The sequence below is a fragment of the Exophiala viscosa genome (genome assembly GCF_022695815.1).
Source record: "Exophiala viscosa unplaced genomic scaffold EDD37scaffold_3, whole genome shotgun sequence".
NCBI classification, from domain to species: Eukaryota; Fungi; Ascomycota; class Eurotiomycetes; order Chaetothyriales; family Herpotrichiellaceae; genus Exophiala; species Exophiala viscosa.
The window spans coordinates 2,179,516-2,202,362 of NW_026944355.1; the positions used below are offsets into that span (position 1 = coordinate 2,179,516).

General features: G+C 52.0%; 11 protein-coding genes across 11 annotated transcripts; 7 read left to right on the forward strand and 4 right to left on the reverse strand.

The window, feature by feature from the left end:
- Window positions 1-1,114: 1,114 nt before the first annotated feature.
- On the forward strand, window positions 1,115-1,795 carry EDD37DRAFT_648844 (uncharacterized protein; the record flags this gene model as incomplete). Its single annotated transcript, XM_062818070.1, has 1 exon — window positions 1,115-1,795. The coding sequence occupies one exon, from the start codon at window positions 1,115-1,117 to the stop codon at window positions 1,793-1,795; it is 681 nt and encodes a 226-aa protein (XP_062672302.1).
- An 89-nt stretch (window positions 1,796-1,884) lies between these two features.
- EDD37DRAFT_346401 (uncharacterized protein) lies at window positions 1,885-2,937 on the reverse strand. The gene is made up of 3 exons (XM_062811718.1): window positions 2,748-2,937; window positions 2,554-2,689; window positions 1,885-2,498 (listed from the first exon to the last, which is right to left on the reverse strand). Exons 1-3 carry the CDS (start codon window positions 2,771-2,773, stop codon window positions 1,974-1,976), a joined length of 687 nt encoding a protein of 228 aa, XP_062672303.1. The 5' UTR covers window positions 2,774-2,937; the 3' UTR covers window positions 1,885-1,973.
- A 641-nt stretch (window positions 2,938-3,578) lies between these two features.
- Window positions 3,579-4,611, forward strand: EDD37DRAFT_346440 (uncharacterized protein). The gene is made up of 2 exons (XM_062811719.1): window positions 3,579-3,630; window positions 3,678-4,611. The coding sequence occupies exon 2, from the start codon at window positions 3,711-3,713 to the stop codon at window positions 4,284-4,286; it is 576 nt and encodes a 191-aa protein (XP_062672304.1). The 5' UTR covers window positions 3,579-3,630; window positions 3,678-3,710; the 3' UTR covers window positions 4,287-4,611.
- EDD37DRAFT_346441 (uncharacterized protein) lies at window positions 4,612-5,795 on the forward strand. Its single transcript, XM_062811720.1, has one exon. The coding sequence runs from the start codon at window positions 4,936-4,938 to the stop codon at window positions 5,518-5,520; it is 585 nt and encodes a 194-aa protein (XP_062672305.1). The 5' UTR covers window positions 4,612-4,935; the 3' UTR covers window positions 5,521-5,795.
- On the forward strand, window positions 5,796-6,859 carry EDD37DRAFT_346452 (NADH dehydrogenase). The gene is made up of 3 exons (XM_062811721.1): window positions 5,796-6,239; window positions 6,411-6,467; window positions 6,533-6,859. Exons 1-3 carry the CDS (start codon window positions 6,071-6,073, stop codon window positions 6,733-6,735), a joined length of 429 nt encoding a protein of 142 aa, XP_062672306.1. The 5' UTR covers window positions 5,796-6,070; the 3' UTR covers window positions 6,736-6,859.
- Window positions 6,860-6,997: 138 nt separating this feature from the next.
- Window positions 6,998-8,310, reverse strand: EDD37DRAFT_346492 (S-glutathione synthase). Its single transcript, XM_062811723.1, has 2 exons — window positions 7,558-8,310; window positions 6,998-7,373 (listed from the first exon to the last, which is right to left on the reverse strand). Exons 1-2 carry the CDS (start codon window positions 7,903-7,905, stop codon window positions 7,152-7,154), a joined length of 570 nt encoding a protein of 189 aa, XP_062672307.1. The 5' UTR covers window positions 7,906-8,310; the 3' UTR covers window positions 6,998-7,151.
- On the reverse strand, window positions 8,311-10,523 carry EDD37DRAFT_346491 (uncharacterized protein). Its single transcript, XM_062811722.1, has one exon. It carries the CDS (start codon window positions 10,258-10,260, stop codon window positions 8,716-8,718), a length of 1,545 nt encoding a protein of 514 aa, XP_062672308.1. The 5' UTR covers window positions 10,261-10,523; the 3' UTR covers window positions 8,311-8,715.
- A 567-nt stretch (window positions 10,524-11,090) lies between these two features.
- On the forward strand, window positions 11,091-13,053 carry EDD37DRAFT_346568 (uncharacterized protein). The gene has a single exon (XM_062811724.1). It carries the CDS (start codon window positions 11,253-11,255, stop codon window positions 12,681-12,683), a length of 1,431 nt encoding a protein of 476 aa, XP_062672309.1. The 5' UTR covers window positions 11,091-11,252; the 3' UTR covers window positions 12,684-13,053.
- Window positions 13,054-13,423: 370 nt separating this feature from the next.
- On the forward strand, window positions 13,424-13,831 carry EDD37DRAFT_607988 (uncharacterized protein; the record flags this gene model as incomplete). Its single annotated transcript, XM_062815019.1, has 1 exon — window positions 13,424-13,831. The coding sequence occupies one exon, from the start codon at window positions 13,424-13,426 to the stop codon at window positions 13,829-13,831; it is 408 nt and encodes a 135-aa protein (XP_062672310.1).
- A 168-nt stretch (window positions 13,832-13,999) lies between these two features.
- EDD37DRAFT_627188 (minichromosome maintenance protein 3) lies at window positions 14,000-18,768 on the reverse strand. Its single transcript, XM_062816357.1, has one exon. The coding sequence runs from the start codon at window positions 18,487-18,489 to the stop codon at window positions 14,173-14,175; it is 4,317 nt and encodes a 1,438-aa protein (XP_062672311.1). The 5' UTR covers window positions 18,490-18,768; the 3' UTR covers window positions 14,000-14,172.
- A 41-nt stretch (window positions 18,769-18,809) lies between these two features.
- On the forward strand, window positions 18,810-21,122 carry EDD37DRAFT_346571 (signal recognition particle, subunit SRP68). Its single transcript, XM_062811725.1, has 2 exons — window positions 18,810-19,144; window positions 19,195-21,122. The coding sequence occupies exons 1-2, from the start codon at window positions 18,957-18,959 to the stop codon at window positions 20,894-20,896; spliced, it is 1,890 nt and encodes a 629-aa protein (XP_062672312.1). The 5' UTR covers window positions 18,810-18,956; the 3' UTR covers window positions 20,897-21,122.
- Window positions 21,123-22,847: the final 1,725 nt, after the last annotated feature.

A 22,847-nucleotide genomic window follows, 5' to 3' on the forward strand; every position in this document is an offset into this window, starting at 1 on the left:
CGTGCTACACACAGTCTCCTCTTTTTGCAAAGCGTCACCTTCCTGTTGGAGCGATAAATGGCAGTTTGTCCTTTTTTTTCTTCAACGCGAATGGAAAGGCGTCTGCCGTTCGCAGACTCAGCCTGTGACATGAAATGTTGACTCCTGTTGCACTGTTGAGTTCTGGAAATTGTCCTTGGCTTGCATAGGCGACCATTGGCTTTGTAAATCGGACTAGATCGCCAGGCTCTCGACCTTCAGGCTGGCTATCGTTTGACACATGGTGGGCGTCTCTCCTGTACCCAGGCGAACTGCTTCAATCAGCACAACTGCGCAATTCAAACACTCCAATTGATTTGGTTAGCATCATATGTTTGACAGCACAGAAAGGCTTGGCTGGCACATCCTTTCTCAGGGACAGGCTCGTGAACTGTAGGGGTCCTTATGGAGAACCTCGCTTGCCACGTGGCTGAGAGAAGCACAGCACGTGGAAGACACCAGAGTATGTTGTAGCACCAGGGCGATGCAAAGATCGTAGCAATAGACATGCCATCTTGCCACTCTTTCAAGGGAAATAAGATAGTTTGTCGTCCAAAGTCATAGAGTTATTGCTGTTGATGCATGAAGGAGACGAAGGAAATGGAGATGGAGATGGAGATGGAGAAGGCTCTAGGCTGGCGGAAAGAGCTTCCGTCGGCTTTGCCTCTTCTTCTTGGCCCGTTCTTACCAATCATCATGGGCCGGCAGCCTGTTTCCCTTTTGCCTTCCAACACTCTTCACTTCTCGTCCACGCCCACCATCGTCCTCACAGACTATACACAAACAAACATTACCAAGTGTTTGCAATCGTCTGGAACGTTGCACGCTAGTCTTGTCTGCTCGCATGGCTTGGGCAACACTCTGTAGGACGAAAAAGTACATCAGTAACGCCGAATCTTTCCCTGTCCCCACTCTTCCCAACGCCTTTTCAGCCTAACTCTTCCCTTATCCTTGTCGACAAGGCCTGGGATACGAAGTACCTGTGTGGGAACCCTTGGGGACTTGAAAGAGAGCAGATCATTCTTTGATGCGGTCAACGACCACGACTCCGCCACATGCTGCCGATCAACACACAACCGTTCGTTTGAGGTTGATCATGCCTGGTGATGGTAGTGAAAAGGAACAACAGCAGAACAGAAATGTCAGCACACTCAAACATGAGTCCAGTGGTAGTCCAGAGCGACCTTCGTATTCGCCGGTAACTCCAACACTCTCTCAAGCCAGTCTCCCACCCCAAGATGGCCACCAGATAGACTTGCCACAGTGGATGGACGAAGAGCCCGTCTCCTTACCTGTCAGTTTGGATGACAATTCCGATGCCATAGCGCTGAGAGCAGCTTTGTCAATCTTGCAGATCCAGCGTCAACGTGCGTTGCAAGATATGCGAGACCTCGACAAGATGAAAAAGGCGGCACTGGAGAATCCCGAGCAATTCGTCAAGGATCTTGAGGATGGAAAATTGACTCACTCTTCAAAAGGCGGTGTAGCAGTCGATGATCTGGAAGACTCAATAGATGAAAGCAGTGGAGGTCATGCATCCAACTTTGGCGCATTCCCAAGCGCGCAGGACGTGACCCGGTGTCCGCCTGTGGAATGGGCAAAGTATCATGTTGTTGGAGAGCCCCTTGATCGGATGCACGAAGTACAACAACATTATCCGGGTTATGCCGATCACCACCATGATGGTCCAGATATACCACAGCCTCACGTAATTGCTGCTCCTTACCGGCCGTTCGTTGATAAATTGGATCGGACGCGGACGACGAAGAAATCTTGAAACCACACGAAAGAGAAAGCTACTGAAGAGTGTTTCAACAATATGTTGCATTCAAGTCTCAATACTTGAGTAGTCTCTACGGACTGCGTTACTTGCGACCATGCCTGCGCTTCTGGGCCTCAGATCTTGTCTTTCAACATCACCAGATCAAGCGTGTTGCTTTTTCATCTTGTCCAATCTAGAAAGTCTGTTTGACGAGTTTGGCCTTTCGCTCGTACTCTTTCGCCTCGGGGGTCTCCTTGACCAGATTGAGGTTGTCGGCGATCTGGCAGAGTCGGCAACGTGGACCAACGATCGTAGCTTGTCGGTCGGCTTGGAAATTCCTCACTTCTCTTGCGTCCCCTTCCCAAGTGCCCTGGCTGGATGGGTGAGTATTGTCAATGTATTGGTTGCACTTGTAGCAGAGTTGGTAGTTGGCTGGGAACCATGTTGGAAGCCGAACAAGCACCTGGAGGCGATGGTTGTACGCGAAACGAATCGGACGGGGGAGAAACATGACACTCTTCTCCACGTTGTTGACCATGATGTTGACCTTCTTCATCTTCAAGTACTCGTATGTTTCGGCGTGAGCCTTGCAAGTCAGTGCCAGCGTAACTCGATCGGCGTCTGTTGGGAGATTTTTCCAGACGAGAGCGGCGAGATCGGCAGGAAGCTTTGAGAGAAGTACATCGTTGTCCTGGGTCCTCTGGTCTTTCTTGTAGATCTGTGAAGAAGAAATGGTAAGTTGCCATTTGATGTTAAGACGAAAGGAAACTGACCTTTTCAGGAATTTTGGTCACCTTGAACACCGGATGATCACCTCTGATCCGTTTGGCGAGTCTCAGGTGCCCCTCAAGCGCTTGCGATAGCAAGTCAAATTCCGTCTGGAGATTGTTGAGCGTTGCTAGTTGAGCTCTGATATGAAGTAACAGGTCAGTCAGATTCAGCAGGAGATGGAGCGACTAGGAAATACTGACCCAAATTGAGCGGGATTAGCATGAGCCATCGTGATCGGTTTCTGAGGTTCAAGCCGGTGTTGCCTGTCTGTATCAAGGGATCTGAGCAGCCGAGAGAGAAATGTCAAGTGCTTGAGTTCAAATAATCTCAATTCGACAAGAGCAGGATTCCGAGCGAGACGAAGTTGAAGCCAGGTGTGGGCGCCGAGTCTCCAGCCAAGCCGACGACTTCATGATGATGTCGTCGCTTATGTCGTCGCACGACATCATTGTCGCGCGGTCGGGAGGGTTGTCGTCTGTCTTTCATGAGGAGAGTGCCTGAGCAAACAGGTGGTGAAAACACTCATGTTGTCTTGACTGGACAAACCCAGGTCATTTGCCATGATGTCGAGACATTTGCCGACGCGACAAGGCAGGACGCCGCCAGGTCTTGCAAATGTATATATTTATTTCTCTACGACCCGAAGGTGTTTGGTTTTGGTTTGGTTTAATGAATAGATCTATCTCCCTTATACCTCCTCGGCTATGTTGCCTCTTTGGACTTTCACAAGGCCGCCAAGGGCTTTTTCGGCAAAGTTGCTCTATACGATGAATGAATTACGTCATTGAGCCAGCCCTTCGCTGGAGACTATCAAAAAGTGTCAGTGACCGCATTGATCGAATTATAGTTCGCCGATTTACAGCAGCTATCAACGCTGTCACTCCTCAGACTTTCACTACCTGCTCCCTCACTGCTGTGAATTTTAGCCTGACAATAGAGTGACCTAACCTTTGTTTGAATACCTAGGCAGTTCTCTACTTTGTAACATTGAGCTGCAATACGAAAGAGCATTCACGCCACTCTCCTAGCTGATCTCCGCAGCCCAAGCAAACAGAGTTCTGTGCGACTCTCTTCAAAGCGTGCGTGGACCGACCTGTCTGGTCTCCGGTTAAAAAGCAGAGCCAAGCCTCTAAGACAGCACTTACACAACGTCGCCACCATGTCGGCCCTTGACCCAAGCGCACCCTCACAACCTACACAACAAACGGGCCTGAACCAGGCTGAGAACCCTGCCTCCAAGACCTCCACGGAAGAAGCCACCAGCAAAGACACTTCTGGAGAAAATGACAAGATAATCGACCACCGCAAGGAGGGCGATGTACCTTCACAGCACGGCGACGCCGCCGAGCCCACCGCCATGGCCGCAGGGGAGCGTGGACCCTTGACGGAGAAGCTGATACCCGAGTCCGACGCAGAACACTACAATCCCAACAGCGAGCTTGACGGCGAGCAGATGCGCATGCCGGGCGAGGGAGATGTCGCGAAGGCAGTTCAAGGAGATGGTGGCGGTGGACACGCAGGAGAGGCCAGTCTTACCTCGGATCTGGACAGACAAGGAGCCGAGCATGAAGCGGAATTGCACAAACGAGGGGAGCGGACGGGCAAGGAAATCGAGGAGGAGGAGAAGGAGGACTGGACGGGGAAGAAGGCGGACGTTGCGAGTGCCTTGGGTGGTGGGCGTGAGAGTATCGAGGAGTCGGACCGGCCAAAGGTGGTTCTTGCGCCGGAGGAATGAATGACCACAGGTCACAGCGTCGAAGACAATTCTCCACGCAATGCAGATGCAGATACAGATCCATGGTTCGGAGCAGAGCGAGGCGCACAGTGTGGGGAATTTTGGTATAGCCGTCATATTGCACATGGCTCGAGCTTAGCTGGGTAGTATGACTACTGGACAGGAATCGAGCTATCAGAGGAGAAGCTTCGCAGGTCCCCAACCATGCACCACGTTCATATCTTTCCGAGAACCAATGGAGCCTGGAATCTGTTGATGCGCTTCCTGTGCCGCTCGATCACGCACCCCAAAGCCCGCAAAGCATCAAGCATCTACCACATGAACTGTGCACGGTCAACCTTGCATTCGGCAACATCCAGTGGGGGTGACAATCGTATGGTTCATTCCATGTCAATGGTCTTTGTTCGCTGGATCCACGATTGTGACTGAACCCGTCCGTATGGGTGCAGAACGAAGACAAAGAACAACCCTTCAATAACCTCATGGAAACGCAGCCGAAGTTGACTCACCACATGTCACTTCGAGTCTCGTCTGTTTGTGTTTCTTGTCTTGTAATAGCCGCTGATATAGACACGCTTGGTCTTGGCTGCTCGGAATCACCTCTTCAACATACCGATCACACGCAACCAACCACTCTTCCTTCGAAACCATGTGTTACTACAATACCTACTTCTTTCTTGGATGTGGGCACGTCTCTTACTCCAGCAAGCCAGTCGCGAGGTCGCGGTGCCCTAGTCTAGCTTCCGCAGCAGGCCTTGCCACGCCGCCTACCTGTACAGACAGATTCAACCACCCACTCCACACGTTTGGCATTGACAAACTGTGTCCGGCGTGCAAAGACGAGCGCGACGCACGGGTCGACCTCTTCACAGCACATATTGGAGACGACATCGAGGGCAGAATACTCACTAAATCTGCAGAGAGGAATGAGCGCGGTTCAGACGGTAGAAGGAGACTTCTCCGCGCATCGACAACGTTGGCCATGATGATGGAGCCGCCGCTACCAGAGATCAAAGAGTCCAACAATAGACTCAGCGTATTGTCGAGGTCGAGCGAAGTCAGGAAAGTCGTCGATGGATTTCGAGGTGCGGTGGGATGGGATCAGGCTGGGTCAAGCTTTTTATCACCAAGGGATGTAGCTCCATCAAGTCATGTGGAGGAAATTGAGAGGCCGCCGACGAGGCTTTCATTCCTGGCTCTGGCTGCCGAAGAGAATATTGTCAGTCAGACGTAGCGTTGGAGACGCTGCAGAGTTAGCTGATGCATAAGCGATGGCGCAACGAAGCAGCCGTTCCGCTTTCAGCTTTCATTGTTCGCGGTGACTTCACCTTGCATCATCGCCACTTGACACGCCATGAACATTGAAAATAGGACATCAAGGCCTATAGACGATGCTTATTTGCAACATCTCATTCATGGGACTTCGTTGATGGAACTTCGATGGAAGAGAGGCTGTTGTCCTCGTAGATTGTCAGCAATAACACTAAACCTAAAACGGACATCAGTCTTGGCCTGCAAGAAGCTCGGCTTCCAAGTTCATTGAACCTGCACGAGGTCATTGCAGGTTGTAGAGCACAAGTTCTGAAGAACTCTGCTCCAGTCTACTCGGAGAAGCGCTTTCGACCCTTGTCGCTTGAATTCAAGAGTCCACTGCATTGAAAGCAGCGGTTGGTGGAGGAAGCGGCCTGACTGCAACTCGACCCCCATCATCGAGTCCGAGCCAACGACATCACCTTCGCCTTACACTCACAGCCACCCTCTCTCTCACTTCACAGTCGAACAAGATGCCTACTCCCGAGTCAGAGCTCTTCTTGGCCAAGAAACCAAAAGTACCACCCACGTTTGAAGGTGTCGACTTCTCCGACAATCAGGCTGTTGCGGATGCCAGAGATGCGATTGTACGAGAACAATGGGTGGGCCAGATGATGCAAAGATTAGTGGGCGAAGAGATGGGTACGTTGAGCCGAAGAGTGATGTCGTTCTGCATTGTAGAGGCGGAAAGTGCGATCTGAAGATGGCTCAGTCATCGGGCATTGTATACCATGCACCATGGCGTCGTCCACCTTCAGCGCGCACCAATGTCTTGTGCAATCGAAAGGGAAAAGGCTGACTATTGAGCTATAGGAAAGTGCTATCTACGGGAGGGCGTCAACCACCTTGAAAAGTGCGGCAAATACAGAGGTACGACTTTGCGGTTGAACGAAAACCAAGATGCTGCAAGACTAGCTCTTACTGACACGATGCAGAACGATACCTGCAGCTATTAAAATCGAACAAAGAGAAAGGTTACCGTGGGCGACAACAGAACTACCTTCCAGGCGTCGATGGTCCTGCGGGTGGTCCAGCCATTCATACCGACTACCCTTCAGCACAGGAAGCCAAAGGAGCGAAAGGTTCCGATTACCGGGCTGGTAACACCACTGGTCAAGGAGGCAACACGCTTTACTAAGACGAGGACATCATTCAAGGAGTTTCAAGGGAAGAAATGTACATATTATCTGGACGACTGGCGACGAAGTCTGGGAGTGCAGATGGAATACCAATATTTATTCGACTGATCACATGAACTGCTGAATCAAATACCCATCTGCTACACTGCTTCATGAAGACCTGCGCTCTACTGTCCAGACGTAGCATCATGTGTGGCATGACGGATAAGTAATCCGCCATTGATTAGTCGTCTTCGTCACATATCGAATGCATCTTAAGGTCCTCAAAATGCCCACTTCGATGCAACTTTTATTCTCTGATTCTAACAAGAGACAATCGCACTCCTACAACATCACTCTCCTTGAGCCATGGGATGTGGCCTCACTCTGTCAAACACTGCTTTCAAGACATGTGTTTCATTTCTTGGTGCTTCGATCACAACTTTCTTTTGTTTCCCGACTTCTCAGCTTCGAAGTTTGCCAATGCATCCATCAGCGGCGGTGACAGCGCATCATATGGTTCAATACCAAGCTCCTTGATCTTCTCTCGCACCTCGCCCATTTTCTCGGGCGGGTAGCCCTGCTCAGTGAGGCTGCTCACGAACGCGGCGAATTGGGGCTCTTGCCAACCCTTGTCGTCGGAGAGGTCGGTGTGAACCTTCAGACTTCGTGTCAGCATGCGTCCAAACCATAATAGCAAGCAAGGTTGTGTAGAGAGCTAGGAACCACAAAGATTGTACCACCTCAAGTGACGGGCTTGTCATCCGTGAAGAGGTTCAATGGATGTCTCTCAACACAAGAAGTCCCAACATCAGGCTAGCAATACACGAGGAACAACTTACGAAGGAGAGACCCTTGAACGCATGGTCCTTCTCAATCGGCCCATACAGGTGAGCCCCGCAGTCCTTGCATGCATAGCGCAGGATGGTTGCGTTCTTGTCCACAATCTCGAGCTTGTCCTTGTTCTTGGTCACCTCAACGTTGCCATCGGGGATGACAGCAACCTGTGAGAACAAGGCTCCCTTGGGACGCCAGCACTGGCTACATCCACAAAGATGCTGGTGCAGAACGTTGCCCTTGAGTTTGATCTCGACGGGGTTGCTGCTGCAGAGGCATTTCAAGGTGCCACCTTGGAAGTTTGGGTCACCCTTTTGCAGGCCCTTGTCGACGATTGGGTGGAGGGAAACCATTTTGAACTTGGGAATATAGATCGATTGGATTTTGTATACGGAGAAGAGACGTGAGAACAACTATTCAGGGTAAGCAGGTCGAGGGAGATACCTCAGCCTTCGAAGCTGCGGTCCCAGCACCTTATAACCGACTTGAACCCCGCCGATGTGAGGAGTCTCACTGAACAGGCAAGGATCATAGCGCGGTAGTCACCACATCACCGTGTGGGATCAGGTAAGCCAGGCAAGAGACGCGCATCGTTGCAAGTGGGGTAAAAAACGACCTGGAAGAGGCACCACCTATGTTCGAGAATGAGGCGAAAATTACCCAATGCGGCGACGAATATAGATGTCCTCATCCGGGGAGACAGTGCATCGGCACTTGAACAATGGCCGTCGATGTCGTGTCAAATCGCACCAGGGGGAGGCTCCAGTAAGAGGATCGGGACCTAACGAGCCTCAAGAGGAGGAGGTGGGGCCAATCAGAGCATCACACAGATACGGGATTGCTTATTGAAGGTGACATCCTGGTTCGGAAGCACGACATTGTCCCGGAACATATCAACACACAAATGGCCCCTCGCCGGTTATCTGCCTCGTTGCATGCCGGAGGATAGAAAGGGAACGCGAATATCGAAGTTCCTGGCCACGTTGGAGAAGGATGGGAGAATGAATAGCCGGGTTGTGGACTGATCACGCCATAAGGCTCAGGCTAGCCTCGTCAGGACCACGAACGCGAACAAACAAGACAAGAACAACAGTTATCGTGCTCAGATTTCCCGACTTTAATCCGAGCTCCAAAAGTAAGATATGTACATGGCGTCGTTGCTATCACCGCCCCCTCGAAACTTTGGGCTGCCTGAGTTTCTGCTCGACATACTTCGACAATTTTACCACCCGCCGGTCAACCAGATACCAGAATGAGTAGCCACACATCAAGACAAAAGGTAGAGAAGCAGCCCAGCCGAGAATGACAATCCTGAAGATCTGCCCTTGTGAAAGGCCGCCTCCTTCCATTGCTTCGTATGGGTTAGGCAGGGAGCTGACTCCAGCACCGACTCGGTAAAGTACTGGGATGATCGTGAGCCCCAATATCCGAATCACGTCCAGCTGCGTCAGGTAGATGCCAAAGGAGATCTTGCCCAGCCATTGCACAAGCCTGTTTGAAAACAACGCACCGACGCATGACTCAGAACTATTGGCCACCGTCCAGGTGATCAGCACGGCGCCGATACTTCGCGTGGCCTCGATGGGATCGCTGTTCCCGCAAAGGGATGCCACAATCCTGGTGACGACCGTGGCATACCCAAAGGAGGGTTGTGCAAGCGGCTTCACGGATGCGACGTTGAGGTACAAGCCGACGACAAGGGCGATGATCCAGGCCATCGCTGAACCGGACCGCACACAGAACAGTCCTGCTGGCGGACACAGATTCTGAGGGAAGAACAGCCCTGCGCGACGTGGTCTTTGCCAACGAGGTTTGCCCTTCCTGCCCGCGCTTGTCAGATATTCCTTTTCCGTTTCAGTGAAGTCTTGGTCTGCAGCTTCCAGGTCCGCCGAGAGCAGCAGAGATTCTTCATCTTCCGTCGTCGAGCGCGCTGTCTCGGCCAGTCTTGTCATCACGTCTGTTTCTGCCAAAATCATGCCGGCGAAGAAGCAAAACAGTGCCTGGCGGTCGTTCGTGAAGGCATACAGCGCTGCTAGACAGTGGATGACGAGGCGAGCTCTCGTGCGCAGACTGGCTGTGCTAAGAAGCAATATGAACAGTAACATGCTGCACTTGAACTCGACTGGGATCGTCCAGTGCACGTCGTCGTATGCTCGCACGTCGATGTTGCTATCGCTCCACGGGATCATGGCACTGTCCATGTAGCCCCAGCACGTCTTGAGTGCGACCCACATCTCCTGCCAGAAGGTGGTTTCCGGTCTCTTGGGACCTATCCAGATGTCGAGGAAGGACTTTCTCATCTTGGCGTCCAAGAATGTGCGGATAGATGAGTCGTAGATCGGAGTTCGGACCAGGAGTGCTGTGATGAATGTATCGATCATGGTAGGTACAAACAGCCTGATTCCCCGCCGGAACACAGATGATGCTATGGTCGGGTATGCCGTTGCTGCTGTGGCGCCATTGTTCTGGTGGATTTGCGTCAATGGTTTATGGGACAGGACGTATCCCGAGATGACAAAGAAGACGTAGATCATGGACTTCCCGGCGTACATCCAGCTGATCCATGGCATTTCCCACCATAGATTGACTCCTATGGCCATGTCTTTGGTTCGGCTACCGAAGCCATGTTCGAATACCCAGTAGTAATTGAAGACGACGAGGCACGCGATGCCTCGGAGTCCGTCAAGGGACAAGACGTGGTTTGTCATGGTTTGGGTTGGCGGATTCGCTTCAACACACGGCTCTTCAACCAAGGCAGGAGAGGTATTATAGCGGTGGTGCCAACCGATTTCATTATGAAAATTCGAGCTTCAGTGGACAAAATGTACCTTTTTGACTGTTGGACGTGACTACACCGATGGTCAAGGGGTAGAGCTTTGACGCGTGCGACTCTATCGTGTTGAACGGTGACAGCGCTGTCAAGTACCAAATAGTAGGTCGGAGTTCCTCATTGCGGAACTGAAGAATGTGACAGCTGTCAAATCAGGTACAGGGGCTCGCGTGCCAACTGACATACCTACCGAAGTATTTGTTAGTCTTTGGCCCTCACCAACGCGACTAAAAGTCGACAGACTATAGTGTCTCGGTCAACTGGGGCATCTCGATGGGTTGCAGACGCCAGGCGTAGGAATAGGGAGAAAGGTCTAAACTGAAGTGTCAGCATCAGGAGAAGCTTCCACCATCTTGCGCGATGCAATCGCTGTTTCTCTTGCTTCCGGCCAATGTCGTTTGAAGCTATGGCTTTAGATGGCAATGAAGACAGTAGGCACACCTGCCTCTGCTTCGAAGATCCCGTATATCAAAAGGACGAAAGGCTGGAGGAAGAGCCTCTGGAGCCGACACTCCGGTGCACATAGTCAGTACCACTGCCGCTGTAGGTTTGGACCCATGTTGCAGTCATACTTTGTTTGAAGATGGCAGCGCGTCCTAACAGGGCCCTTCTGCTATATATCGTATATATATCGTAAGACTGGTTTGTCATCTGAAGAAATGCAGATGGCCAGAAGATGATGTCCAAGAGTCATGCCAAGGCGGCAATGCTTGTTTTCCATTCGCAGGCGAAGAGACATTGCCAGAGTTGTACTTCCTTCATACAGGAATCCAGAATGTATATCTTGACCTAATCCCCCACGGTTCATGAGGTGAGACGATAGCTTTCGTCGACTGTCGTTGCAAGGTCCAAAGAGGAGGCGAAGAAAACATGCCTTTCCCGTTTGTGCTTTCCACCACCTCAAATATCTCCTTTCAATCCATTTACCCTTCATCTACTCATCCTTCTCTTCCTTCGTCAGCAACATCTCAACGTGCAATTCTACGTGCGGCTTTGAAGAGTCACAAGAGACTGTCTCCGTCGGACCAGGCAAACAACCTTCAGTCGCTCGCATCGACCATTCAGGCCTACTTACGCTACCTCCTAAGTCTTGATCTCGCATTATCTGGAAAGCCTGTGGCAGGCGAGGAGGTCCACGTTGCCCTGGTCAAAGAGCCCGAGATCGAATGGCGTCCCAATCTCAGCTCGGCCTCCATTCCAGGGCGTGACGCTGAGCGAGTCAAGGGCAGAGGGCTCGACTACGAAATCTCCTATGTCCATCACACCTTGGCTTTGGTCCAGAATCTCCTTGCCAGACAGTCTCTTTTGGCTCTTTACGCCTCAGCTAGTTCGACTGCCGAACAACGCGCGACGCTGATACAAAATGCATCAAAGTCCCTGAAGACGGCTCACTCGATACATTCTTACCTTCTCCTGAGGACAAACTCCTCGAGTGACGGCCCCCCTTCTTTTCCTGCTGCAGCAGTCGATATCTCGTCACCTGTGCAACTAGCCCTCCAGCATCTGTCTCATGCCGAGTTCAATCTGCTTTGCATCCTGAAGGACGACCCGTACCCAGCTTTACTCGTTCAGTCTCGAAACAAAGACGACAAGGAATGGATGATCCGCGCCCCTAAAATCCCCAAAGTTCGGGCTCAGGTAATGACCCGACTGTGCATGGGGGCTGCCGAACATGCCGCTGCTGCTACCGTCGCACTGAAAATCGAGAGCAACAAAATATCGAAAGATCTTTTGGACTATTGTGATGGTGTCCGGAGAGCATCAAGAGCCAAGGCTTGCAGATTTCAAGCTTTAGACGAAGATGCGGCAGGGTCTACGGGGAAGGGTATCGCCTGGCTCAGGGCGGCATTGAATGAACTGGGCATTGAGGTCAAGAAGGACGGTGCAAAGTCGTCTGGCCTGGGCAAACTGAAGTCCTCCTGGAACGAGAGAAGGGAGGACAAGAAGATTGAAAAGGGCAGTACCAATTGGGGCCTCGATGGCGGCAAGCTGGAAGAGGCCCGAATAGTGGAGTATCTAAACGAGAGGATGACCAAGGAAAACGACACTATCAACGTACATCTCGTGCCAGAGTGGAAGCCTCTACTGGCTATGTTACCGAGTGGCATGAATATGCCAATGGACGACAAATGGAGACCGACAACGCTGGAAGAGCCCGAGCTTGCTGCGATGAGAGCACCGCCTGATGATGAGCAACCCTTGGGTGCCAGCACGGACGAAGAGGATGGAGATGGAGAGCCGGTAGGCGCATTTCCGGGTACTCAGGGTGACTATGGAAGAGGTGGCACGACATACTACTGAAGCAGGTTCGGAAGCTACGGCAATGAAGCATAATCGACCTCTTGCCGCAAATATTCCCGGCTGCCAGGCTCCCACACCGGCGTTTACTCGCAGTGAAGTCGAGTTGCACTGAAATGCCACGAAGATGTTCAAGACCTCAGCCTCATCACGTGCTGTACTCATACCCCCTGGTGTTTCAAGACGGTTTCAAACACTTTGTGCAACCAAGCACGCGTACGGTGTGCCAATGATGGGGCAACCCCGAGGACACTTCGATTCAGATGCAGAGCTCGTTGTCGTTCACCATGACATACGCGAAGCAACACTCTTCAAAACATGCGCGCGCATGGGCAACATCGTGGACTCAGGTCCAGCGCGTTTGCTGCGGAACTCTCGCGACGTCCGATCCTTGATTGGATATAAGGCCGTCAAGCGGCCTTTTTCGCTTGCGCTTGTACCACAGTATCGAGTCAAGCGATACCTGGCCGCGACCTATCCATCGCGTGCGAAATGCCATTCCTGAGATGGCAACAAGTATCTGGACTCAGCGATCTGCACTCACGCTGAGTGCAGAATGTAATGAGCGCAAGATATAAGACAACTCTGATCGCCATCTCGACCTCTCTGCTAGCCAGCCGCGAGTCCTTCCATTCTCCAGTAAGATTTCAGTCCTTCTCAATCTACATTTGTATATTCGCACGGCGACACAAGCACATTTGCAACAGCTTGGGTATCCCTATCAATATCCGCCAAAGACCAGAATGACACCCCTTCACCTTTTCACCATTGTCCTCTCCATCCTCGCGGCATCGGTCTCTTCAGTTCCCATCTGCGTCACAACCACCACTACCGCACCTATTCTTCCTGAGATCACGATCCGGCAAGTACCCACGACAACACAACCAACGACAACGACCACCACTATTACTACCTTGGCAGCAACAATTACGGCTCTTGGCGCAGTTCCAACCACAATTGCAACCTCAGAACCACCCGTGGACGACCATACTCACCACGGCACCAGTACTACTACGCATTCACACACAAGGATCGCAGCATCGTCGCCGTCACATGTACATGCCAGCCTCAAGCATCTTCATGTCAAGAACAGCACATCCAACATCTCTCCGAGGACATTGAGAAAAATAGAACGAAAGGCAATGATCTGAATGAGGCAGTGTACCAGATGATATATTGGCCCTCCCGAAGGCTCAGACTAGGAATTGTTTCGATACAGGAACATTTTCTCGATGAGTGTCAGATAGTTTCTCAATGACTACAATCTATAAGAAGAAAAAGAGACTATAACGATGTCGTCTTTTGCTAAAAAGTATGCACTGCTCATCATATGTAATCATTGTACAAATATACACATCTATCTCGTCTATCTACAGGGTAACAACGGCATCGATATTGTATAGCTGTTTGTGTCCGACGTCTCCTTATGTGGCAGACCACACTCCGGCAGAGACACAACAGAGAGCTCCCGGCCACATAGAAAGGCTCGCAATCATGTTCGGCGCTCTCCAGGTGACGTCCGATCGGTCGTGTCCTTGTCCTTGCTCGCCCTCGATTGAGCATTGCGATACGAGTCTTCCACTCGGCGCTTGACAGCCTGTTTGCGATCTTCCTTCACAATCGGGTCAGATTCTCGCAGCTTATTGACCTGCAGAAGTTTCTCAGGAAGATAGGCTGGATCCTCAAGTGGGTTCGCAGATGACCGAGGCGTGTCTTTAAGTCGACGCGCGATGTTCGAAAGAGTTTCGTCTCGCACAGTGCCTTGAACCTTTCGAAATATTTCGGGAATGACTCGTGCGCCTTCCTTTCGGTGAGCCCTCTTCTGTAACGAAGAATCCAATCTTTCGTGCAGCTGTCTCTGAGCCAAAGCCTCCCGCTCTAGATCGACAAAGTTGGGGTCGTACAGCGCCCCCGAGCGAAGCTTTCTTGCTGGCCGGGCTATGTTCGCTTCAGATCGAGCTCCAGGGTGCCCAAACCATTCGTCGCTCACTGTACGTGGGCGGTGTTGGTCACGGCGCATTAAGTCTATTCTTTTGAAGAGACTGCCTTCTTCTCTTTGCACTCGTCTCTGAACTTCGTTGTCGTCCTCCAGACGGTTATATTTCTCAACCATCACGGGTGACCGGTCGATCTGCCCCTCGAGGTGTTCGATTTGCTTCATGTCGTCAGTCCTTCTCCTCATAGCGGAAGGGTCCTGATTGTGCTTGTTGGTGGCCATTGATTTACCGTGGACAATGCCATCCACGCTCTCGATTTCATCTGGAGTGATATGGTCAAGCGGAGAGCGGCTACCCAGCACTCCAGAGCGATCGGGGTTTGGGTAATTACGGGGCCGCTTTGGAAAATCCCCGATCACATACCTCTCACGCAGAAGAACACCTTGCATGCGGTCCTTGATACGAGGGATCGCCCGAACAAAGCGGTACGTACCCCGTGCCACCTTCGCGATCCTTGCAACAAAAGTCCGATTCTCGCGAAGCGCCATCGGAACGCTTTTCTTCAAGACGAATGCAAGATGGAGGGCGGTCGTATAGGTTGGCACAAGCAATTCCGGATCGGTCTTCTCGACATCGCTGCGACGGAAAGTCTTAGTCCCCTCCTCGGCATCGGACGATTGCCATCTACCACGACGGAGAACACGCCAGGATGGAGTATTGGGCAACATCTTCTCTTCGAAGATGCGGAAGGCCTCGACCCAGTGAATTCGCTCGCTCGACCTTGTCAGCGTCTGTATGTAGAAGTTCCAGTTCCTGCTAGTTAACATGAATCCCGCACGTTCGAGCTGGGGAATGAGCTCAATAGCATTCGCGTGGAGCTGTTGAAGATCCAAGGCCCTTAGATATTGATTGATGACCGGGGCAAGGACAAATCTTTGCGCAGGAAGGATCTTCATGTTAGGTCGATCAAGCAGCGAACCCTGACTCGGCGACTGCTTTATCATGGAGTCGAAACGGAAGTCGGGTTCAGTGAAGGGCAGCTCTATTCCGATCGAAGGCAATCGTGGAGCTGACAAATCCTCCACCTTGCCATTGTCGAGGTTCGTATGCTGAATCACCTTAGTTGCATCGTGCTGCTTTGCTAACTTGGCTGACAAAGGTGTCGCAATGTGCATTGCCTGCTGGAGTATCCGTCTCCAGACGTCATCCACAGCTTTCCAATCAGCAGTCAGTGATGCCATTCGCATACGAACTGCCAGCCATTGAAGCGATTCCAGAGCTGTGGAATCCAGATGCAGGAACGACGTTCCGGTAAGGGATTCATACCTTCGGATAAGCGTGGATGCCAGGGCGACGCGACCTTTGGAGAGCACGATGTTGACGAGATGTTCAAGGTATATGGAAGGCACCGAATGTAGAGCTCCACGCCGTCGGAAACCAGGCTGCGGCTGTTTAGTGGCACGATCTGCTGCCGTAATGGAGAACAGTATTTGGGCAAGCCAATCGGCGGTGACGGAGGCCGGCGCCCCGTTCGATTTGAGACTGCGACGACTTTGTAAGTGAAGCATGGCCAACTGAGGGCTAGCTCCTATGTCGGGAAACCGCTCTGCCATTTCTTGATAGACAACGCTACCCATGTCACGATTCCTTTCCAAAGCGTAGCCATGTAAGACTATAGCATAGTGAAAAGGCGTAGCTACCAGTGTCTGATTCAGATTCAACCTTCTCAGGATTCGCATAGCATCCTTGGTCTTGCCAATGACGACGAGTGCCGTCATCAAGGCGGCGTAGGTCATATCATCCGGCTGTATACCCAAGTCGTGCATACGCTGCTGAACTCGAAGGACAGCGTCAGAGTCCTTTCGAAAAGCATAATGCCTCAACAGGTAATTCCACATCTTCACAGGACTGCCTTGAAATTTCGCCTGTGAGGTTGCTTCTGCGAGTCGTTCCGCGGTATCGGCTTGATTGTTCCGCAGATATGATTGGATCAATCCAGACATCATTTCATAGGACCCTTCGACTTGAGATTGTTGTGCCTGATCGATGACGCTGAGGACTGCATCGGTATCACCAACACTGGAGCTCATACTCATCAAGGTTCCAAAGGTGTACTTGTCCGGACGGACACCTGCTGCTTTCATCTTCTCATACACCTTGAATGCCCCTTCGGGTCTGGTAGATCTAGCATGGGCGTAGATGAGGATGTTCCACGAATATGTATCCGCGACCATGCCCCACTCCGGCAATTTCTCAAATTGGCGTTGAGCACCTTCAGCGTCGCCAAGGCGAGCATGGACGTAAATGAGTGGGTTGTAATAGTCAAGCGTTTTCGGCAGCGAGTGTGCCTGACACAGCTGCTCGAACACACTTTTGACTCCCACGACATCCCCCTGCGTAGAAAGTGCGGACAAAACAGATTGATACGACTTTTCATCTGCGACACCATGACTGGAAGCGAATTCGCGCAAATAGAAGGTGTATGCCTCCCGAGGAGCAGCCTCAGCAGCGTGAATCGAAAGGAGAGCGCCCAAAAGGGCACGAGATGGCCTGAAGTCTGGGAATGTGAGTCGCAAATGGCGATATAGCATTGTACCAAGCCCACTCTTGTCTGATCGTTTCGCCAATTTGAGCAGGGTGTCAACGGCATCCAGATACATGGTCGGTCTTAGTAATTGCAATGCTTTGTATTTGTTGAGGATACTGAGCAGTCCTGTGGGTGTAATCGAGCTCATGAGCTTACCGCTCCTCAGGATCACGGTCAGAAGCTCACGGCCAATGAGTGCAAGCGTGCCGGAAATACGCATAATAATGGGAGATCTCGTCAAGATCTGCATTGCGAGCTGGTTTATTGCCTGTGGCAGCTCTTTGTAGTTGTCACCCTGCGACCGGAGTGATCGTGCAAGTGCCTGAGAAAACAGCCCTATGCCCGTAGCCAGCGGATGGGAGGACGTGGCCAGCGGCTGGAAGGACGTGGCCCAGACCTTGACGGCGTTGCCCCACAGCCTGTTGGAGGTGAAATGCAAAAGAAGGAACGAGCTACACTGGGCATTAAGCTTGCGTGCTGTTGCCTCGGTGTTGATTGAGAGACAGAGACGGAAGTCGTCCATCTTGAGCGCTACCCGAACCGCAGCATCATAATCGGCCGCTGATCGCTGGGACACAGGAATGGTCTCAAACGCCCACATTGTCTGCTTGGACCGCCTCGAAGCATAGGAACCAGCAAGGAAGTGGAAGACTGAGCTTGCATAAGTTTCCTGGTTCGAAAGCTGGATGAACAATGCCCAAACCGCATCGGCGTGGTCACCGCCATCAGACTCTTGAGTCGCCTTTTCGACCTTGTGCCTAGCTAGCAGACTTCGTAGATGTTCTTCAATATCGATATCGGTTCTCTCTGAAGGCCGGCCTGGAGGCTCGCTGACTGCATGCTGTGGCGTACTCCAAGTATCGTATGCTTTAGTAGATGCTGACGTCGACGCGGGAAACGTGACTTCGACATTATGAGCATTATCTCCAGCTCCTATCTTTTCTTGTCTTGCTTGACTTGTATACTGTCTCAGGACTCTTGTATAAGGCTGGCAGGTAGGGAAATCATGCTCTGAAGCCTGAGGACGGACAAGACGACATCTTTCCGCTTGCTCTGCTACCGGAAGCGTCCCATGCCCCTCCGGCCGACGTCCGAGTCTGGGGTCCTGCGATGATCCTCGGACTTTGGCGAGATACAAGGGCCACCACGATGGCACGGCAAGTTCATTGCCTCCATTCCTCCAGAATGACGGGCCAAGGACACGATGTGTGCGCAGGGGAGGCTCGATTCCTCGGAGAAAGAGTTGAGATGCAGGCTCAAGACATGATGGAGCACGCTCTAGCATGCCACGATGGAGTTGTCGAGTGTTGCAACGGCTGGGATGGAGGGAGGCGAGTCGTAGGAGGAAGGTACCAGGGTCATGCGACTTTTTTGTTGCTCAAGAATCGGGTGGTTTGAGGTGGACGGCGTGGGTCAACGAGACTCAGATTTTTATAACGAATCCGTTAACGACTGGCGACAATTGTTATACAGGAAGGGGACTCGGAATTGTGGCAATGGTGAGGAGAGGAAGAGAGAGTCTGTGGAAATGTAAGTGTCAACTGATCGGATCGCAGGCAAAATATTGTCGTGATGGATTTCCATGTCTCCATATCTCTCCATCGGCCTTTACTGTGGTAGAACCCCGACATCCTGGTCGCCTGCAGCTCCGAACACACAATTACTGTCGACGAACCCCTCCGCCGAACAAACGAACAGCGCACTTTCTCTGAGAACACCACCACGGACACAGCTCCACCCATATCAGCGGCCATGAATATTACGAGCTCTATAGTCTCTGAACGAGACAGAGCCTTGCTGGGAGGGGATTATGATACCTACCATTCTCAAGCATCCCGCAAAATTCACAACCTGCGCAAGCGTCTGGGCGCTGCCAATCGTGGCCGTAAATATACACCAAAAGCTCCGGTGACTGCAGATAGCGTCGCGAAGAATGCAGAGTAGGGAACGCTCCTATCAAGCACAAGGATATATACTAATGCGGCTGCAGATGGGTGCAACTCCTCCTTGCCAGCTCCGAGCGAGCCTGGGCCAGTGCCATGGCTATGAAATCTGCACAATCGGCAGAAAATACACAGAAGCCCATGCCGGGTTCCACCAAACGTCAAATCGCTTCCAGATTGAGGAGAGCCATCGCCTATGCCGATAACCTCGTCACTATCTTACGAGACCGCAATACGACGGGTGCTACAGAGGTAGACGACTTGGAGGCTCGAGCATATCGTTTCATGTTGCGAGGAAGTCTCGACTTCGAAAAAGGACGATGGCAACCTTGCGTGGAGAATTACTCCGTCGCCCACATTGTGTACACTGCTTTGGCACGAACGTCCAAAAGCGAGGTCTACAAGGAACTATTGTCTGGCATTGTTGAGCCCAGCATCAGATACGCCGCATATCAACTCAAGATGCCACGCACAAAAGCCATCAATGAGATAGCCATTGAACACTTTCCCAGCTCCGAAGCAGCTCTGCGGAAAGAGGTGGAACAAGTCGACCCACAAGCATTTGTACAGAGCACCGATGCTGCTGCCACTAGCTCTGGCCCTAAAGAGGTCCCTTCCACAATCTCCTGGAGAAGTCGGAAAGTAAAGCTGGAAGATGCCAACATCTCCCAAGCCCTGGGCTCGTCCAAAGAAAAGGAAGATGAGTTGGCCACAGCGTTCGAGTCTTTCCAGCAAGGGTCACTAAGTGACAAGGACCTCGCAACCGCATACGAGGAGGTGATTACAGCCAGCCAAGACGCCGCGGACGCTACAAAGACCGCCATTGACGAGCTGGCCTCAGAAGGCGTCGATCCAGGTGACGCTCGCATGCAGTCCCTCCAGATCACCCGCACAGCCGTGAACTTCGCCGTCATCGAATGGCGCATTGGCCGGAATAGAGTGCTCTGTGGTCGCGACGATGGACTGCTCTTCCAGTCGGAAAAACCAAGACAACCACTCAAACCCCGCAAGGACGGCAAACCTCGCGCAGTCAAGGAGGAAAGTGTGGGCCGCAAGATCGCCCGATTCCGCGAGAGAGTCGCCCTGTACGACTCGATACTGCAGAGTCTCGATGCCGTCAAAGAACTACCCGGAGTCATTGCGGACACGGATTTCGTTGCCGAACTCGACGCAAAACGAGCATACTTTCGCGCCCTGAAGTGTCTGGCCATCGGACGCTCGCATGCGATCAACGACCACATCACAAACGCATTAGGTCTGTACGCGCGCGCCCTTGACCTCGTTCAAACCGCGTCCTCCACATTATCCGAAGGCTCGTCCGCCAGTGCTGATGCCGCACACCCGCCAAAACTCGATGTCTCATCCGAAGATCTTACACGCGCAACATCGACGTTGACCAAGCTCGTTACCCAGTATCGCGCCCTGGCTGATCTGAAAGCCCTTACTGGATCACAACCACAGAAGACAACACAGGCGCCGAACGCAGTACAAGCTCCATTGATCGAGCGGCTAAACCGCAACGAATACATCGAGAACGTCGATTTAACCAATCTCGTCAATTATCCGCCCAAGCTGCGTCCCGTGCCCGTCAAGCCGCTCTTCTTCGATTTGGCCTGGAATTACATTGTGTATCCGTCGCAGAAGAAGGATGCCGACGTCAGTGTCAATGGAAAGGCAGAGGAATGGCAAAAGCAGAATCAAGAGGAGCCACAGAAGCAGAAGAAGGGATGGTTCGGGTTTGGACGATAGGATCGTTGCAGCCCGATCTGAATCCTCTCGGTCTTCTGACCTTCACGAACCGACACTACTTTGTTGGGAGTCTCAGTGCTTAGCCCTTGCATGGGTGGTGCAAATCGCACACTGCAATTGGGCTCGAATTAGGTATATATGAATACAATACCTCACGATAAGCCTTTTGCCATCAACCATTTGCCACTCGTCATGGAACATGCATCGGCGCTCAGGCCTCGTAGTGCCTCGTTGAGAATCTATGCTACAGGTATACGAGGCATGGGCAAAATGAGATACGAAGACTTAACACAAACTCCATACAAGCCATAACATCCCGTCAGTCACCCAATGTGGCTTCTATGAGATCGTATGTCTAAACAACCCATCGCCAGATCCTCTCCTCGTATCGATATACTGTGCCCGCAAAGAGCCTTGCTGCTAGACTGTCGTCGAGTATGCCGGTCATTGAGTTTACCTGCTTTACGAGCTGCAGAAATAGCCTAGCGCAGCAGGCACATCGAAAGTATGTTCGACCTCCGGATCGTCGTCTCCAACCTTGCGCATCCTGCTAGCCGTCCCACTTATCGGGCGTGTGTTGCCGTCGCCCGGCCCGGTCTGCATATAATGCGCGACAATAAACTCGACCCAATCAGAGGAACTACAACGTCCGAAAGCAGTAGAAATCGTGTGCAGTATCCCTGCCAGCTTCATACCAGGGCGGCCGCAGCACTGAGATCTTTGAGTGCCGTTGCGCTAGACCGAGCGCTGTATGAAAGGGTAGCATCCGAGGCCGGTACTCTGACTGATATCCTGAATCAAATGTGAAGCTATGGTTGACTGCCTTCGATAGTTGGCGGTCGTCGTGGGAAAATGTTGATACAAGCAAGGACGCAGCAGCTAAGTCTTGCCCTCGAAAACGAGCGTCCGTCGCCGCCAAATGACATCGCCGTCGCGCTCGTCTAATAGATATTGAGTTTCGTCCTGCTTGGAGGTATCGTGCAACAGTCCATCCTGCTTCTGTGCCGAGGGATATGAATGCCTTCGCCAAGGGACTTGTTGATCGTCGGGGGTGCTGCTTGTTTGCGCCTCTGATGTTGGAGGCCCCATTACTGCTGGTGCGCCCCCTTTGGAGAATCGTTGGTCGTGTCCATCAGTCGTGTCATGAAAAGCCTTCATGTCAGCCTGGGCGGCGAGATATCCGCTGGTCAAAGGTGGTAGTCGGCCGGCTTCCATGGCCGAGACGGTATCCAAGCATGCTGGAGGACAATCCTTCGCATCCGCGAGTAGATCTGGTATGCTCATGGCCGTTACAGATACGTGCCTCTCAGAGTTGTAACCGCGTGTTCTAGAGGACAGCCAGATGGCGACAACGATGCAACAACCGAGACTCACGCTCAGCAGGGACAGACAATGGCTTCGTATCGACTCCAACACGCGACTTGCAAGAATGTCGATATTGCCTCCAATCATGCTCACTGCGAGAGACAGGTACTCAAGTGCAAGTGGCTCAAAGAGCTTTCCCAGAATATTCAAAACAGGGTAGTAACAAGCAAGGATGTGACAAGGCCATCCTATCTTTCCGACCTTGGGGGCGAGAAGGATGGTTATAATCAGACTCACAGAGTATGTGCGTCGCATGGACCAAGGCGCACATCAGCATCTCTACACGAGACATGTTACCATTTCACCAATGACAAGACAACCAGGCTCAATAAACGTGGACTGATCCAGATTCTGAGCCTCGTCTTCCATGCCGAAATCAGGCCAGAATCGGGCCATCCTTCGCTAGATAAGCGAAACCAAAAATGCAAAATGGCGGCTGGCTGACATAGTTGAGAGGAAAGAAGTAGGCGAGAAGCAACCTTGTACGACAGGAACAGTGGATGGCGAGCGAATGAATGGGACGACTGTCCGGCGTGGCTTGCTGCGAGGTCATCTGGTCGATGTCTATTGCCAACTGAGTTGAAGG

What these genes read in the sequence shown, in the direction of transcription:
- EDD37DRAFT_346571 (XM_062811725.1), top strand. Translation starts at nt 18,957, where the DNA reads ATGAATATTACGAGCTCTATAGTCTCTGAACGAGACAGAGCCTTGCTG. An exon ending in AGCGTCGCGAAGAATGCAGA is followed by an intron (nt 19,145 to 19,194) that starts GTAGGGAACGCT and finishes ATGCGGCTGCAG; the next exon opens with ATGGGTGCAACTCCTCCTTG.
- EDD37DRAFT_346452 (XM_062811721.1), top strand. Translation starts at nt 6,071, where the DNA reads ATGCCTACTCCCGAGTCAGAGCTCTTCTTGGCCAAGAAACCAAAAGTA. An exon ending in ATTAGTGGGCGAAGAGATGG is followed by an intron (nt 6,240 to 6,410) that starts GTACGTTGAGCC and finishes ATTGAGCTATAG; the next exon opens with GAAAGTGCTATCTACGGGAG. An exon ending in AAAGTGCGGCAAATACAGAG is followed by an intron (nt 6,468 to 6,532) that starts GTACGACTTTGC and finishes GACACGATGCAG; the next exon opens with AACGATACCTGCAGCTATTA.
- EDD37DRAFT_346568 (XM_062811724.1), top strand. Translation starts at nt 11,253, where the DNA reads ATGCCTTTCCCGTTTGTGCTTTCCACCACCTCAAATATCTCCTTTCAA.
- EDD37DRAFT_346491 (XM_062811722.1), bottom strand. Translation starts at nt 10,260, where the DNA reads ATGACAAACCACGTCTTGTCCCTTGACGGACTCCGAGGCATCGCGTGC.
- EDD37DRAFT_627188 (XM_062816357.1), bottom strand. Translation starts at nt 18,489, where the DNA reads ATGCTAGAGCGTGCTCCATCATGTCTTGAGCCTGCATCTCAACTCTTT.
- EDD37DRAFT_346440 (XM_062811719.1), top strand. Translation starts at nt 3,711, where the DNA reads ATGTCGGCCCTTGACCCAAGCGCACCCTCACAACCTACACAACAAACG.
- EDD37DRAFT_346401 (XM_062811718.1), bottom strand. Translation starts at nt 2,773, where the DNA reads ATGCTAATCCCGCTCAATTTGGGTCA. An exon ending in ATCCCGCTCAATTTGGGTCA is followed by an intron (nt 2,690 to 2,747) that starts GTATTTCCTAGT and finishes ACTTCATATCAG; the next exon opens with AGCTCAACTAGCAACGCTCA. An exon ending in TGACCAAAATTCCTGAAAAG is followed by an intron (nt 2,499 to 2,553) that starts GTCAGTTTCCTT and finishes TCTTCTTCACAG; the next exon opens with ATCTACAAGAAAGACCAGAG.
- EDD37DRAFT_346441 (XM_062811720.1), top strand. Translation starts at nt 4,936, where the DNA reads ATGTGTTACTACAATACCTACTTCTTTCTTGGATGTGGGCACGTCTCT.
- EDD37DRAFT_346492 (XM_062811723.1), bottom strand. Translation starts at nt 7,905, where the DNA reads ATGGTTTCCCTCCACCCAATCGTCGACAAGGGCCTGCAAAAGGGTGAC. An exon ending in CGTTCAAGGGTCTCTCCTTC is followed by an intron (nt 7,374 to 7,557) that starts GTAAGTTGTTCC and finishes CGAAGTCTGAAG; the next exon opens with GTTCACACCGACCTCTCCGA.